The sequence below is a fragment of the Notolepis coatsorum genome (genome assembly GCF_963971535.1).
Source record: "Notolepis coatsorum genome assembly, chromosome: 17".
In the NCBI taxonomy this organism is placed as follows: domain Eukaryota; kingdom Metazoa; phylum Chordata; class Actinopteri; order Aulopiformes; family Paralepididae; genus Notolepis; species Notolepis coatsorum.
In genome coordinates, this window is record NC_140181.1 from 75,968,704 (window position 1) to 75,983,366 (window position 14,663).

A 14,663-nucleotide genomic window follows, 5' to 3' on the forward strand; every position below is an offset into this window, starting at 1 on the left:
TGAGAGCAACCCGTATATCATTAAACATAACCTCTGTCTTCAACAGGGCCTTGCAGTTGTTTCGACATGCATGAGACTGTTTTATTTGTCTCAAACCGCTCTCTCTCTTTCTCTCTTTCTCTCTCTCTCTCTCTCTCTCTCTCTCTCTCTCTCTCTCTCTCTCTCTCTCTCTCTCTCTCAGACGGCTTCTATCGAGGAGATAAGCTCATCAACTTGAAGGTGATAGCTGACGAAGCGCTGCAGAAATGCAGAGACAAGTAAGCTCTCTCCACACACACACACACACACACACACACACACACACACACACACACACACACACACACACACACACACACACACACACACACACACAGAGTAATGATTAATGAATAAGCATTATGTGCACAAACACACAGTGGTGACTGTTTATAAGGAAGCACTGCAGAGAAATATCTCCTCTCCTCTCCTCCAGGGGGTTCCCAGTACAGAGGTGTATCATGCTGAAGCATCTATCTAAAGAGGTGGAGGAGGCTCCACTGGGCTCTCAGTCTCCTCCAGCCAAACGACCCTGTCCTGATCTACAGGTAAAATCACAACCAGACCTGACCAAACCATTCCAGACTATACTACGACAGACTAGACTAAACTAAATGGGTAAAACATCACCTGTCTCTCTAACCACCTGTGTGAAGAGGAGGTGGAGGAGACGACTCCTCCCAAACAAGCCTGTCCCGATTTACAGGTAGAATAAAGACAGACAAGCTAGACAAGGATTATCTGGAATAAACCAAGCTTTACTAGAGCAGACCAGGCCAGACTCTGCTGAACTAGACCGGATGGGAGAAACACTTAGACTAGGCCAAATGCAGGATAAAGAGAGACTAGAACAGGCCAGGCAAGGCTTTACCAGACTAGGCTAAGTGAAAAGATACATCTAACTTGACATGGGTCAAAATATCTAGTCTCTAGTTTGCGAGTCTATTGATTGTTTACATTGCAAACAACGAGCTGCATCCATTGCCTTTAACCGTTTCGGGGCCAACCACGGATAAATCCGTGTTTCGAATCCAACGGTTGAGGACCAACCACGGACATGTCCGTGGCAAGGTTGTTTTGGCTTTTATTCCATTGTAATATCCTACTCGATGTCACCGAGCTGCACTGCAGATCTACCCTCCTCTTCGAATTCTGAAAAGTGCATTACCGGCCAGGTCCACTAGGGGTTAATGCAGCAGTATGACCTCGCAGGGTCTCTCACAGGTTGAGGTCCACTAGGGGTTAATGCAGCAGTATGACCTCGCAGGGTCTCTTACAGGTTGAGGTCCACTAGGGGTTAATGCAGCAGTATGACCTCACAGGGTCTCTCACAGGTTGAGGTCCACTAGGGGTTAATGCAGCAGTATGACCTCACAGGGTCTCTCACAGGTTGAGGTCCACTAGGGGTTAATGCAGCAGTATGACCTCACAGGGTCTCTCACAGGTTGAGGTCCACTAGGGGTTAATGCAGCAGTATGACCTCACAGGGTCTCTCACAGGTTGAGGTCCACTAGGGGTTAATGCAGCAGTATGACCTCACAGGGTCTCTCACAGCTCGAGGTCCACTAGGGGTTAATGCAGCAGTATGACCTCACAGGGTCTCTTACAGGTTGAGGTCCACTAGGGGTTAATGCAGCAGTATGACCTTGCAGGGTCTCTTACAGGTTGAGGTCCACTAGGGGTTAATGCAGCAGTATGACCTTGCAGGGTCTCTTACAGGTTGAGGTCCACTAGGGGTTAATGCAGCAGTATGCAGTGCTACACTTTCAGTAGAGGCTGATGCCAAGTTCCCATCCATTACTTTGACTGAACACTATAGTCTAGACCTAGACCAGTGGTCACCAACCTTTTTAAGCCCAAGATCACTTTTTTTTTTTTGGTGAAGGCAAGATCTACCTATTGAAGCGTTGAGAGAAAAAGACAGCCAAGATTGTACTTTAAACTAAATTACTTTTATTTGCCTGTATTCTAATTACATGCAATGCTTTGGTCCAACATTAAAACGTCAAAGTAGAACTATTATGTACTTTCTCAGTCAGTGCTAAGTGCAGTCATCTTATGCAGCATCACTTTTCACATCAAAACAAAAGTAGAACTGTAATGTGGACTTTCTCATATTATTAACATTGACAAACATATTTACAATTAGCATTTTATAAAGTAGAACTGTAATGTGTACTTTCTCAGTCAGTGCTAAGTGCAGTCAGTGCTAAGTGCAGCATCAGTTTTCACATCAGAACAAAAGTAGAACTGTAATGTGGACTCTCATATTATTAACATTGACAAACATATTTACAATTAGCATTTTATAAAGTAGAACTGTAATGTGTACTTTCTCAGTCAGTGCTAAGTGCAGCATCACTTTTCACATCAAAACAAAAGTAGAACTGTAATGTTTACTTTCTCAGTCAGTGCTAAGTGCAGTCAGTGCTAAGTGCAGTCAGTGCTAAGTGCAGCATCATTTTCACATCAAAACAAAAGTAGAACTGTATGTGTACTTTCTCAGTCAGTGCTAAGTGCAGCATCACTTTTCACATCAAAACAAAAGTAGAACTGTAATGTGGACTCTCAGTGTAAGATCAATTTTTTTTTTTTTTTTTTTTTTTTTTTTTTTTTAATTTTCATGGAAAGATCTACAGGGACAGTCTCAAAGATCGACCAGTCGATCAAGATCGACGGGTTGGTGACCACTGACCTAGACCATCAGTTTGGAGTAATTGGTGAACAATGATTGTAATATATATCATAATTCTTTCTCCATTGGAGAGATCTAGCTTGTTTCTGACATGTTGCACGTTTCTTGGTATAGGATCTTAGTGTTGGGGACATTTTCTAATACAGATTTTAGCCTGATATCCAATACCATCCCCATGTTTTACTTGCGGTTTTCACCAGTCAGTGTGAGATACCTCGTGTGTGTGTGTGTGTGTGTGTGTGTGTGTGTGTGTGTGTGTGTGTGTGTGTGTGTGTGTGTGTGTGTGTGTGTGTGTGTGTGTGTGTGTGTGTGTGTGTGTGTGTGTGTGTGTGTGTGTGTGTGTGTGTGTGTGTGTGTGTGTGTGTGTGTGTGTGTGTGTGTGTGTGTGTGTGTGTGTGTGTGTGTGTGTGTTGATTGAAAACTTTAACAGATTGCAGAATGGGTACAGTACAGCTCAATACATACAATTGTTAAGGGGATGCAGACCAGAGAAAGACTTTCGTCTTGTTTACATCAGGGTCCCCCATTGTGTGTGTGGTGACAGGTGGGAGTCAAGTAGGTCAGATGACTAAAACCGTCGGTGTCGGTATGTATTTTTGAGAGATGATGAGCTCACTTGGAAACTTGAAAGATTTACCTGGGAGGGTGAAAGTTGACCTGGGTGTGTTTTGTGTAGGTGAGGTCTGTGTGGGTGTGGTGAACACTGCCTCAACATGTTCCCCATTTAACACAACCTTTAGTCTGAGGCCTCGTCCACACGTACACAGGTATCTTTAAAATGGGGGGTTTTCCTCAAAATTCTAAAATAAATACAAAAATCCCATCCACACCACTGGTGTTTTAGAAAACACATGACATGACCTGGATGGGAGGCTGTAGGGAGCTCTACGTGGTCCTGATTGCAAAGAAAATATTGCTATATCCATATATGTGTGGACAGGGCTATTAGTCATTCCATGAGCTCCGCTTTCACCCGTCCACAAATCTTCACTATGGCAGGAGTTTTCAAAAAGGTCAGGTTTCATTGACCTGAACCGCAGTTTGCCTGTCGACGAAACGCCAAACCGCATAGAAAAAGCGATGGTTTTAAAAATACCTGTGTACATGTGGAGAAGGACTAAGATAAGCTCATTCTATGTTTTCATTGTAGTTCATACAGTAACTAAGCAGACCCCTAAAGCATGGCTTCTTAAAGGAACACAAACACACCAACATTATGGGAAATGCTCTTGGCGTCTTCACCAGATTCGGACAAGAAGATGGATACCAATTTCCTCTCTGTGCGTTCAGTAGAAAGCTATCTGGCTGCAAGCTAGCCTAGCTTAGGACAAATTAATGGAGGTGGATACGGACCACTAGCCCAGTTTACAACTAGCTTAAAGGGAAAATCCACCCTAAAATAGACCGTGAATAGTGGAACAACTTTTGAGGTGATCCATGGTGATTTTACTGGGATATGGGTACATTTTATGATTCAGAGCTGTACGCCCAACATTTAAATTAAACCCATTTGGATGTAATGGCTCAAACAGAAATTCTGTGAGCCCACAATGTCGGTCACTAATCCATCGTCAATGGACCCAACTGCCAACAAGTGTCACTTGATGACATCATAGATTTAAGTCTTGGATGCTCTGGTTTCCATCTTGGGGAGACCGTTGTCTATGTTCATAGGTATTGACGTAACTGTCAGAGATAATTGGAAAAGTACAGCGTAAATTCTGTTTTAGGGTGGATTTCCCCACTTGAACCCTTCCACTACCACACTATATAGACGGTTAACCCTTTCACTACCACACTACAGAAGGTTAGCCCTTTCATTAACACACTATATAAGGTTAACCCTTTCACTACCACACCATAGACGGTTAACCCTTTCACTACCACACTACAGAAGGTTAGCCCTTTCACTACCACACCGTCTGTAGTGTGGTAGTGAAAGTGTTAAGAAACATTTCCCTCTGAAGCTTTTGCCTCGATGTCATTGTCCTGAATGACATTCTGACCCCATGCTCCTTTTTGTTTTTGGCATAGTTCATTATAATTTATTTTCCTTCACATCCTCATTAACTCGGCCCTCCTCCCTTCCCTCCCCTCTAGCAGGAGAAACTGACAGGGAGAGTAAAGAAAACGCGCCCTGTTCCCCAGGTATTGTCACACACACCTCCCCCCCCCCCCCCCCCCAGTCTCCTCATAACTCTCTTCTCTCTCCACTCTCATCTATGTTCTTTTACTCTCGCCTCTTATATCTTTCCTTTGTTTGTTTGTTTGTTTTGTCTTTTGTTAACACTCTTCGTTTGGTCACGTGGTTCTACACCACGCCCCCCTGGTTCTACACCACGCCCCCCTGGCGGAGTCTAAAAGGCTGTGTTGTTGTCTTCAGGGTTCTGTTTTTTCCGCCTGTGCTTGTCCCAGGGGTTACTCACGTGGTTCTAACGCAACACTATGAACTGCTGTCTCAAGGGTCTCACTGTGTGGCCTTGTGGTTCTCTCACTAACGGACCTGGGCCCAGTTTCTCAGAAGCATCTTAACATTAAGATCATCTGTCGGTCTTACAGTGGAACGTGGATGGGGGAAACTGGGCCTTGTTCAGCCCAGAGTGCACTTCATACACTCACTCTTATCTCCCGTGAAGATTTAGTTACGGTTCAGGGGTCGGTTGTCTTGTATTATTGGACTTGGTTCGTCAGCATTTTATCCATGGCATGATTTCATGAGTGATTTCGTTTATTTATGATTTTGTTTGGACGATCACACGCATGTGATTTGAGAATTTTCGGAACTGAACATTCTAACGGCAAATGTCACAATGGCTACCGGCCATCGAAATCTATTGAGTCGTGAATTAAAAATGAAATTCTGAGAAAACGTTCATCCCCCTGAAACGGTTAAATCCCTACGCGTCACTCGCTCCGTCGTCCTTATCGCGGACAGACATGGAGAAGATAACCCTGATATTTTACACCCCCAATAATGTGTCGATAAAAGATAACACACATTCTAGAAATGCTGACTTCTTTGGTTAAGAAGCCGGTAACGGACCCCTGAACCTGACTCCCGGTAGACGGGTTTATAAAAGCCCAAAGGTGGCATCCTGTGTCTTCTACTTGGTAGCTACTGCTAGACACTGCTAGACAGTGGTAGTAGTGATCATTTGACACAGTTCAGGTGTCACAGACGGAGCAGGACCCGTAAGGTCATCAGAGGACAGAGTCTTTGTACTGTTGTTAATTACAGCTCGGTGAGAATCCCTATTGCTATCTTTTCATCTGCCATAATTTCATTGAGCTGTAATTAACATAAGGACTCGGTGTCACCCGGTGGCATCACTGGAGGACATCACTCAGACTCATCAACTGTCATAATAAATCATTGTGTTTTGGTGAAGTGCCCCTTTAACACCTCTGGCAAACCATGCGTACATGTATGAGCATGTGTTGCACTATATAATGACTAACTTGATTTAATCGGTCGGTCAAACCAATTCATTATTATGCGATATTGCTCTGGAATTATTCACCAATTATAAAGACACGGGACCCCACCCCCTATCATCTGTACCACAAATTACATTGGCCAGTTCTGTATGGTTTGACCTTTTTAACCCTGAGAACAGCATTATGGCAAATGTATTTCTTTGTGAGGGATGGAGAACTGAGACCAGTGGATACAATTCCAATCAGTCCGGGTTTGGATACTTTGCAGAGGAACTTGGCCAGGGAGTAGCGTTCCTCGCTAACTGGGAACATCAATGTTTTCCATAATTTACAACAATAGAATCTGGAAGCTTGGCCAAAATGTCAGATTTTCCCTGGGAAGTGTCCGTCACAGGTCCCTACTGGCAGATTGGAATTTGGTTCGGAATCTGTGGGAAATTACTATTTTGAAAAATTATTCAATAGATTTTATGGGATGGGTTGAGCTTGTCTGGCATAAAGGACACCATTGGCATGCTCCAAATTGTAAATCACACCCATTCCCCACTCCAAGCGGGTTATAGAACTACAACATTTCAACCAGTAATCGCCTCAGATCCGACCAACACTCATGGAATAAGTTACAACAACCCAAGTGTGTAACTTTTCTAATCTGACTTTATTCACTCAGATTTGTTTGATGCACACTTCACTTTTGATCTCTTTTCTTCTATACTTCTCTAGCCTGTTTTAGAGCATTCTCCTACACAGAGAGTTGGACGACGTTCCACTGTTAAACATCTCTGCCCAAACGGGGCGTAATCTGCTGCCTTTACTCGTATTATTATCCCTTAAGATATTAAATAAATCTTATTATATTGTTCCCCACATATTTTTTGTCTTTTCTAAATAATAACCGGAAATTAGTTGGGGGGGGGGGGGGGGGGGAAGTTAAATGATTTAATTTCCCGGCGTCTGCACAGCCTGGATTATTCAGTGTCCATGGAAACGACGATGGATGCAGCCATAAAGGTATGGTTTCCTTACGCAGAAAAGACATAGAACTATTAGTCCGTTTACCTTTCTGACTACATCACTGCATTAACGCATAAATGTTCAGACAAGCTTAATTTTTGGTTATTTGTGATGCTCCGTATGCACCCAATTCAAAGTTACAGCCGCATTTTCTTTCAAACTAATTTGGTCACTGATGTCCCGATCTGGTAGAATGTCTTGCTCTCTTGGGCAGAGGTGTTCAGCAGGCTGTGTGCAGGTGTAGAGACGGTCTGTGTAGACATGTGGTTTTACAGGCATGTTTTTCTTTTGTAAAACTAACTCTCTCTTCCTATTGCTTTCTGTTAGCCTAGCATGCAGATATCGACTCTAACGCTGTTTCTGTTGGTTGGTTTATCAGTGATTTTTATTCCTAACAGTCTTCCGTGTCTTTTCTGTCATGGCTTTATGTTTCCATGTTGTGTGTTTGTCTTTGCGTGGATGGGCTGTGTAAAATGTGTTCACTTATGTCTACGTGCTTGTATGCATATGTATCTCTTGCTCTCCGTCTGTCTGTCTGTTCCTCTGTTGCCGTCTGTATTTGCTTGCCTGTGTGTGTGTTGTCTGTGTGTGTACATCTGTCTTTGTGTGTAAATCTGTCTGTGTGTCTCTGTATCTGCCCGTATGTGTGTATCTATATGTATCTGCATGTATGTGTGTATCTTCATGTATGCGTGTGTCTGCATGTGTGTATCTGCACGTGTGTGTGTGTGTGTGTGTGTGTGTGTGTGTGTGTGTGTGTGTTGCCTACCAGGTGCCGTGGAACCCAGATGTGGACCGGTGTTGGCACAGTCTGTTGTGTGGAGCGTCAGAGGAGTGTGACCCAGAGTGGTGTGACTCAGAAGACCCTCTCTTCATCCTGTACACCAGTGGCTCTACTGGGAAGCCAAAGGTACGCATACACACACACACACACACAGACACACACACGTTAGGGAGTTACGTCAGGGACCCCCATCTGAGAAGATATTTGTTGTTTGATGTGTTTTAGTCACCCCTAACATACACACACTAATTCACCCACATGTGCATAAAATACACTTCTTTGCACACACGATACCATACGATACAAGGTTATGAATCCCTTTGGTCCGCGTCAGTCAGGGCTACAGTAAGTGCTTTGTCAATAAACACACAGACAGATACAATCTGGACAAGTAGACAAACAGGAACCACATTGTTATAAAATGATGGATAGATGGATAAATCAACATTAATTTAATTGTATAATCACCGAGCGGTGTGTCAGCGAGGCACACAGGATCCTGAAAGACCCCAGCCACCCAAACCACAAACTGTCTGAGCTCATGCCGCCTGGCAGACGGTACCGCAGTCTCAGGTCCACATCCAAGAGAACACTGAACAGCTGCTTCCACCGGGCAAACAGACTACTGACGGATAGACTCTGAATCATCACATGAGCAGACACACACACAAGCACCTTAAGTGACTTACACACCACACACGTACACTTATTACATACACACTGCTGCTATTTACACTCTAGAATTATTTTATATATACATTTTATTTGTATTATATATAACATTTGATTCACTGTTCTTTTTACCTTGTATTGTATAGTTTGTATACAAATCTACTATGGTTGAGGAGCCGGGAAAAACAAGCATCTGATCTAATTTCTGAATGTATGTACATTTAAAAAGAAAAAAAGCTGTGACAATAAAATAATCTGAATCTGTACTATCTAACCTTCCCCTCTCTTTTCTAGGGTGTTCTTCACACAGTCAGTGGCTACATGCTATACGCCGCCACCACCTTCAAGCTGGTGTTTGACTACCAGCCTGATGATGTATACTGGTGCACCGCAGACATTGGCTGGATCACCGGTCACTCCTACATCACCTATGGCCCGTTGGCCAATGGGGCCACCAGCGTCCTGGTGGGTAGAGATGGGGTTCTGGGTTCTTGTTTGTGAAGGTGGCTGCATGCTACAGTACAAGGCTTCTAATGTGTGAAGTTTTATTTTTTTTAAATTTTTTATCTGATCCGAGGGGGGTAGGTTTGATTTGGTAACTGTTTGAGCACATGCCGTGAGCACCGGGCAAACGGACTACTGACGGATTGACTCTGAATCATCACACAAGCATACACACACTATATGAATTGAAAATGGGGGACCCTGATGGAAACAAGACAAACGTCTTTCTCAGGTCTGCATCCCCTTAACAATTGTGTGTATTGAGCCGTACTGTATTGTACCCATTCTGCAATCTGTTAAATAAAGTTTTCATTCATTCATTCATTCATTCAAGCACCTTAAGTGACTTACACGCACACACACGCATACGCACATGCACGCGCACACGCACACACGCTGCTACTGCTACTACTTTTATTTATCTGCTGTTTTTTTACCTTGTCAAAAAAACATATACCTTGTAGTTTGTATAGATCGTTGTGTATTATATTTACAAATCTACTACGGTTGAGGAGCCGGAAAAAAACAAGCATCTCACGTTTTTCTGAATGTATGTAAACATGTCTTCTCACAATGCCATGTATTACTAGACTAGAAAAGAAAAATGCTTAGTGTCAGAAATGCTCCGTGGATCACGCTGTGTGTGTGGACACCACTACGCATGCTGTGTGGACAGAGTGTCACGCTTCATAAACAGGAAACAGGAAATGAGCCGCTTTCCTATGAGCTTCTGCCACGTGTACGTCTCAGTGTTGATGTCTAACCATTACAGCTGTGAACTTATCTGCTCCGGGCCCATGTGGTGGAGTTATTCGAGGTTATGAAGAGTCCACTTGTTTCATAGGCAGCAATTCGAGCATTTCTAGGTCAAGATGATGATGGAGTCATTTAGGTCATGCTATTGATATTGGCATTCAGTGAACGGTCAGATTGATCGTATTGGAATATCGGAGCATAAACATCTTTCAATGGAACATATTTTCTTTTGATTACTTGAAGGCAGATATCTTTTTGAATGATTTTGAATAGCATTTCTGCTTCACTGGATTATGAAAAGTAGAAGGATATTTAAAGTTAAGATGGTGGGAAGGGAGGATTTAGGACCAGTTCACAGCTTAGCACCTGGTTTTCATATTTGCTAGCCTGGTTTCATGTGTCCAGTACATAGGCTCTCAGTAGGCAGACGCACCAAGCAGTATTTAAAACGTTTTGGCAGCAGCACAGAGCAGAAATTATGTTGCTTTTTATATCCTTGAAGCACATTCTGTATGTTATTTATCTGACTGTCTATCGAACACATACATAGCTGAAAGGTCTTTGGATATCTGAATGCATTTACTGCATCCACGGTGGTGCATTGGTTAATACTGTCGCCTCACAGCAAGAAGGTCCTGGGTTCGATTCCCATGTTGGTATCTCCCGGGCCTTTCTGTGTGGAGTTTACATGTTCTCCTCGTTACTTGCAAGGGTTTCCCCTCCAGAAAAAGAAAAACATGCAGAACAGATCGTTAACGCTGTCGCGTCCCTGACGAAGACGGGACAGGAGCACTAGGATTGGTCCCCGGGTGCTGCCCCACGCCGCAACCCATGTCTGCTCCCGGCTGCCTTTGGGGGAAAGGATGACGGCATGGGTCAAGCGCAGATAGGCATTTCATCGTGAACCCCCCCCCCCCCCTTCCCCCAAAAGAAAATGCGTGTGGCCCCTCTCGTATGTGTTCACTGCATGACAATGTAGCAATGTGTGCTACAAATAAAGACTTCAAGTCCAGTTTCATTGTCTATGTCCGTTGCCTGTTTGATAATAGTGGACATAAATCCATAATGTGTTTCAGTTTGAGGGTCTGCCCACTTACCCTGACGTGAGTCGCATGTGGGAGATAGTGGACAAATACCACGTGAGCAAGTTCTACACGGCGCCCACCGCCATCCGGCTGCTCATGAAGTACGGCTCTGAGCCGGTGCAGAGGTGAGTCTCCTCCTTCAGCTCCTGCTGCCACGTCTGTCTCTGTCTCACTTATTTTACCTTCTTTCTCCTTCTCTTTCAGCCGTTTCTTTCTTTTCTTTTCTTTCTTTCTTTCTTTCTCTCTGAGCATTCTTCTTTCTTTCTTTCTCTCTTTCAGCATTCTCTTTCTTTGTTTGTTTGTTTGTTTATCTCTTTGAGCATTCTTATTATTTCTATCTTTTTCTTTCTTTCTTTCTTTCTTTCTTTCTTTCTTTCTTTCTTTCTTTCTTTCTTTCTTTCTTTCTTTCTTTCTTTCTTTCTTTCTTTCTTTCTTTCTTTCTTTCTTTCTTTCTTTCTTTGAGAATTGTCTTTCTTTCTTTCTCTGAACTTTCTCTTTCTTTATTTCTCTCTGAGCAATCTTTCTTTATCTGAGATTTATTTCCTTCTTTCCCTCCTTACCTTATTCCTCACCCTCTACTCATTCATCTCCCTCTCCTCCTCACAGACCCTCTTCTTGGGACCAAGTAAGGTTTAGTCGATAATCCAATGTACAGTTACCCCCCCCCCCCACCCCGCCTACCCAACCCCCCCACCCCACAACCTCCAATGTACAGTTTTCAATCAATCAATCAAACACCACCCTCTAGTCATCAAGAGATACACAGTAATTGTAGTTTATTTAATCACACATTAATAGCCCATATTTCATGGGGGTAAATGTGTAAATAGAGCAGCTATAGCCAGTTTATCATGGGGTTAAATGTGTAAATAGAGCAACTATAGCCACTTTCTTATGGGGGTAAATGTGTAAATAGAGAAGCTACAGCCAGTTTCTCATGGGGGTAAATGTGTAAATAGAGCAGTTATAGCCAGTTTCTCATGGGGGTAAATGTGTAAATAGAGCAGCTATAGCCAGTTTCTCATGGGGGTAAATGTGTAAATAGAGCAGCTATAGCCAGTTTCTCATGGGGGTAAATGTGTAAATAGAGCAGCTATAGCCAGTTTCTCATGGGGGTAAATGTGTAAATAGAGCAGCTATAGCCAGTTTCTCATGGGGGTAAATGTGTAAATAGAGCAGCTATAGCCAGTTTCTCATGGGGGTAAATGTGTAAATAGAGCAGCTATAGCCAGTTTCTCATGGGGGTAAATGTGTAAATAGAGCAGCTATAGCCAGTTTCTCATGGGGGTAAAAATGGGAGTTGAGTAAATAGAGCAGCTCCCTCTCCGGGGGCCTCTTCACACTGACTTTCTCACCCTCATTCAAACATGTAAGCCTCTGTAAAAACACTCAAAATAACCACCACTGCATTCTGTCGTTAAACAGAATGTAATGTTGTCTCGCAATGGGCACCAGGTCACCGGAGAGGAGCTTTAACTTTGTCTCCCGTTCCCCCCTCCCCTGTGGCTCTCCAGGTATAAGCGTGAGTCTCTGAAGGTGTTGGGGACAGTAGGGGAACCCATCAACCCTGAGGCGTGGCAGTGGTACTACAATGTGGTGGGAGAGAAGAGATGTCCTATTGTAGACACCTTCTGGCAGACTGAGACGGTTAGTATGAGACGAGACATGTCTTATAGTAGACACCTTCTGGCAGACTGAGACGGTTAGTATGAGACGAGACATGTCTTATAGTAGACAGACACCTTCTGGCAGACTGAGACGGTTAGTATGAGACGAGACATGTCTTATAGTAGACACCTTCTGGCAGACTGAGACGGTTAGTATGAGACGAGACATGTCTTATAGTAGACACCTTCTGGCAGACTGAGACGGTTAGTATGAGACGAGACATGTCTTATAGTAGACAGACACCTTCTGGCAGACTGAGACGGTTAGTATGAGACGAGACATGTCTTATAGTAGACACCTTCTGGCAGACTGAGACGGTTAGTATGAGACGAGACATGTCTTATAGTAGACACCTTCTGGCAGACTGAGACGGTTAGTATGAGACGAGACATGTCTTATAGTAGACGTCTTCTGGCAGACTGAGATGGTTAGTATGAGACGAGACATGTCTTATAGTAGACAGACACCTTCTGGCAGACTGAGACGGTTAGTATGAGACGAGACATGTCTTATAGTAGACACCTTCTGGCAGACTGAGACGGTTAGGATGAGACGAGACATGTCTTATAGTAGACAGTAGGGCTGACCTTCAAAGCTTTTTTTGGCAATCGAAGCTTCGGGGCCGAGCTTCGATTTTAATTCGAAGCTTCAAAAAAGAAAAAAGAAATAAATAGTTTTTTAATATATATATATACCGGTATATATATTTTTTTTAATCTTATGTTGTGGGACTTGTACAGCACTTTGGTAAACTTAGTTGTTTTTAAATGTGCTCTATAAATAAAGTGGATTGGATTAATTAATTAAGTAGCCCCTTTCGCGACTGTGACGCAGCCAACAAGGTTTCACTCGGCTGCACTGCCTGGGTGCAGTGGGGCTGCTCTCACAGCCAACGACATGACATTACATAATTATGTTGCAACCTTCGTCTATCAAGCAAACAATTATATAAATATTTATATGTAGTTGATGGAGACAAAGGCAGAATTCGACTTAATTAAGCACGTTTTATTAAGACATATTTTATATGGGTCGGGACACTTTAAAAAAGCAGCACAATGAACACAAATCTGTCCGACATAGTCTTAAATAACAAGCGGCATTGCTTCGCTTCTTCGTCGACATGTCTGCTGCACATGTCCTTGTTGTTTTCAACACAGATAATCTCCACGTGCTTGTTGTAGAGAGGTGGAGTCGAGGCGCCGCTTACTTTCGTTTCATTGGAATGGAGGCGGGAAGGCGCCGCTTACTTTCGTTTCATTGGAATGGAATGGAGGCGCAAGATTTTGGAGGCAAAAAAATAATTTTTTAATTTTTTATTTTTTATGTTCGAAGCTTGTGCCATCGAACGAAGCTTTGAAGTATTTAAGACAGCCCTAGTAGACAGACACCTTCTGGCAGACTGAGACGGTTAGTATGAGACAAGACTTGTCTTATAGTAGACACCTGGCTTCTGCCAGACTGACGAGGTTAATATACGACATTATAGATGGTCCTCTGCTGTCTTTAATCTGACTGTCTCTCCTGGGTCGTCTTTTCTCTCCCAGGGGGGACATGTGTTGACACCTCTGCCTGCCGCCACGCCCATGAAGCCGGGATCAGCTGTAAGTGCGGGTCTAGTCGATCACCCGGGGTTGGGGTCCATTCGTTTTCAGTTCAATCCATTTAAAATGTTGATTTCAACTATGATTCACATACTCTTAATCATTCTTTCATTTTGAAGCTCTGAGGAATATCCACTGCTTTTCTATCATGTTGGATATTACTCTCAGTAGATCAAGCAGATCATGTCTTGACGTGACGATCCAAATTGAAAAATTTGTTCTTCCTTTCTGTCAGACGTTCCCGTTCTTTGGGGTTGTGCCGGCCATCTTGAATGAGTCGGGGGAGGAGCTAGAGGGACCAAGCGAAGGGTACCTGGTAAGGAACTACTGCTTTATTGGAACATCCTGCCAGTCTGGTTATATATAACAATGTACTATGAGCCCATGGGAGAGAGAAAATAGAGAACACCGTTCAGTGTGGAAAA

At 43.4% G+C, this 14,663-nt stretch overlaps 1 protein-coding gene across 1 annotated transcript in view; it reads left to right on the plus strand.

The window, feature by feature from the left end:
* The window catches only part of acss2 (acyl-CoA synthetase short chain family member 2), a 70,077-nt gene that overhangs the window by 40,090 nt on the left and 15,324 nt on the right, over positions 1–14,663 (plus strand). Inside the window, exons 6-14 of the mRNA XM_084333925.1 lie at positions 182–257; positions 455–566; positions 4,814–4,861; positions 7,938–8,075; positions 8,916–9,086; positions 10,958–11,091; positions 12,481–12,613; positions 14,182–14,238; positions 14,474–14,554. Coding sequence (XP_084190051.1) covers positions 182–257; positions 455–566; positions 4,814–4,861; positions 7,938–8,075; positions 8,916–9,086; positions 10,958–11,091; positions 12,481–12,613; positions 14,182–14,238; positions 14,474–14,554 — 950 coding nt within the window. The remainder of the gene's footprint in view (positions 1–181; positions 258–454; positions 567–4,813; positions 4,862–7,937; positions 8,076–8,915; positions 9,087–10,957; positions 11,092–12,480; positions 12,614–14,181; positions 14,239–14,473; positions 14,555–14,663) is intronic.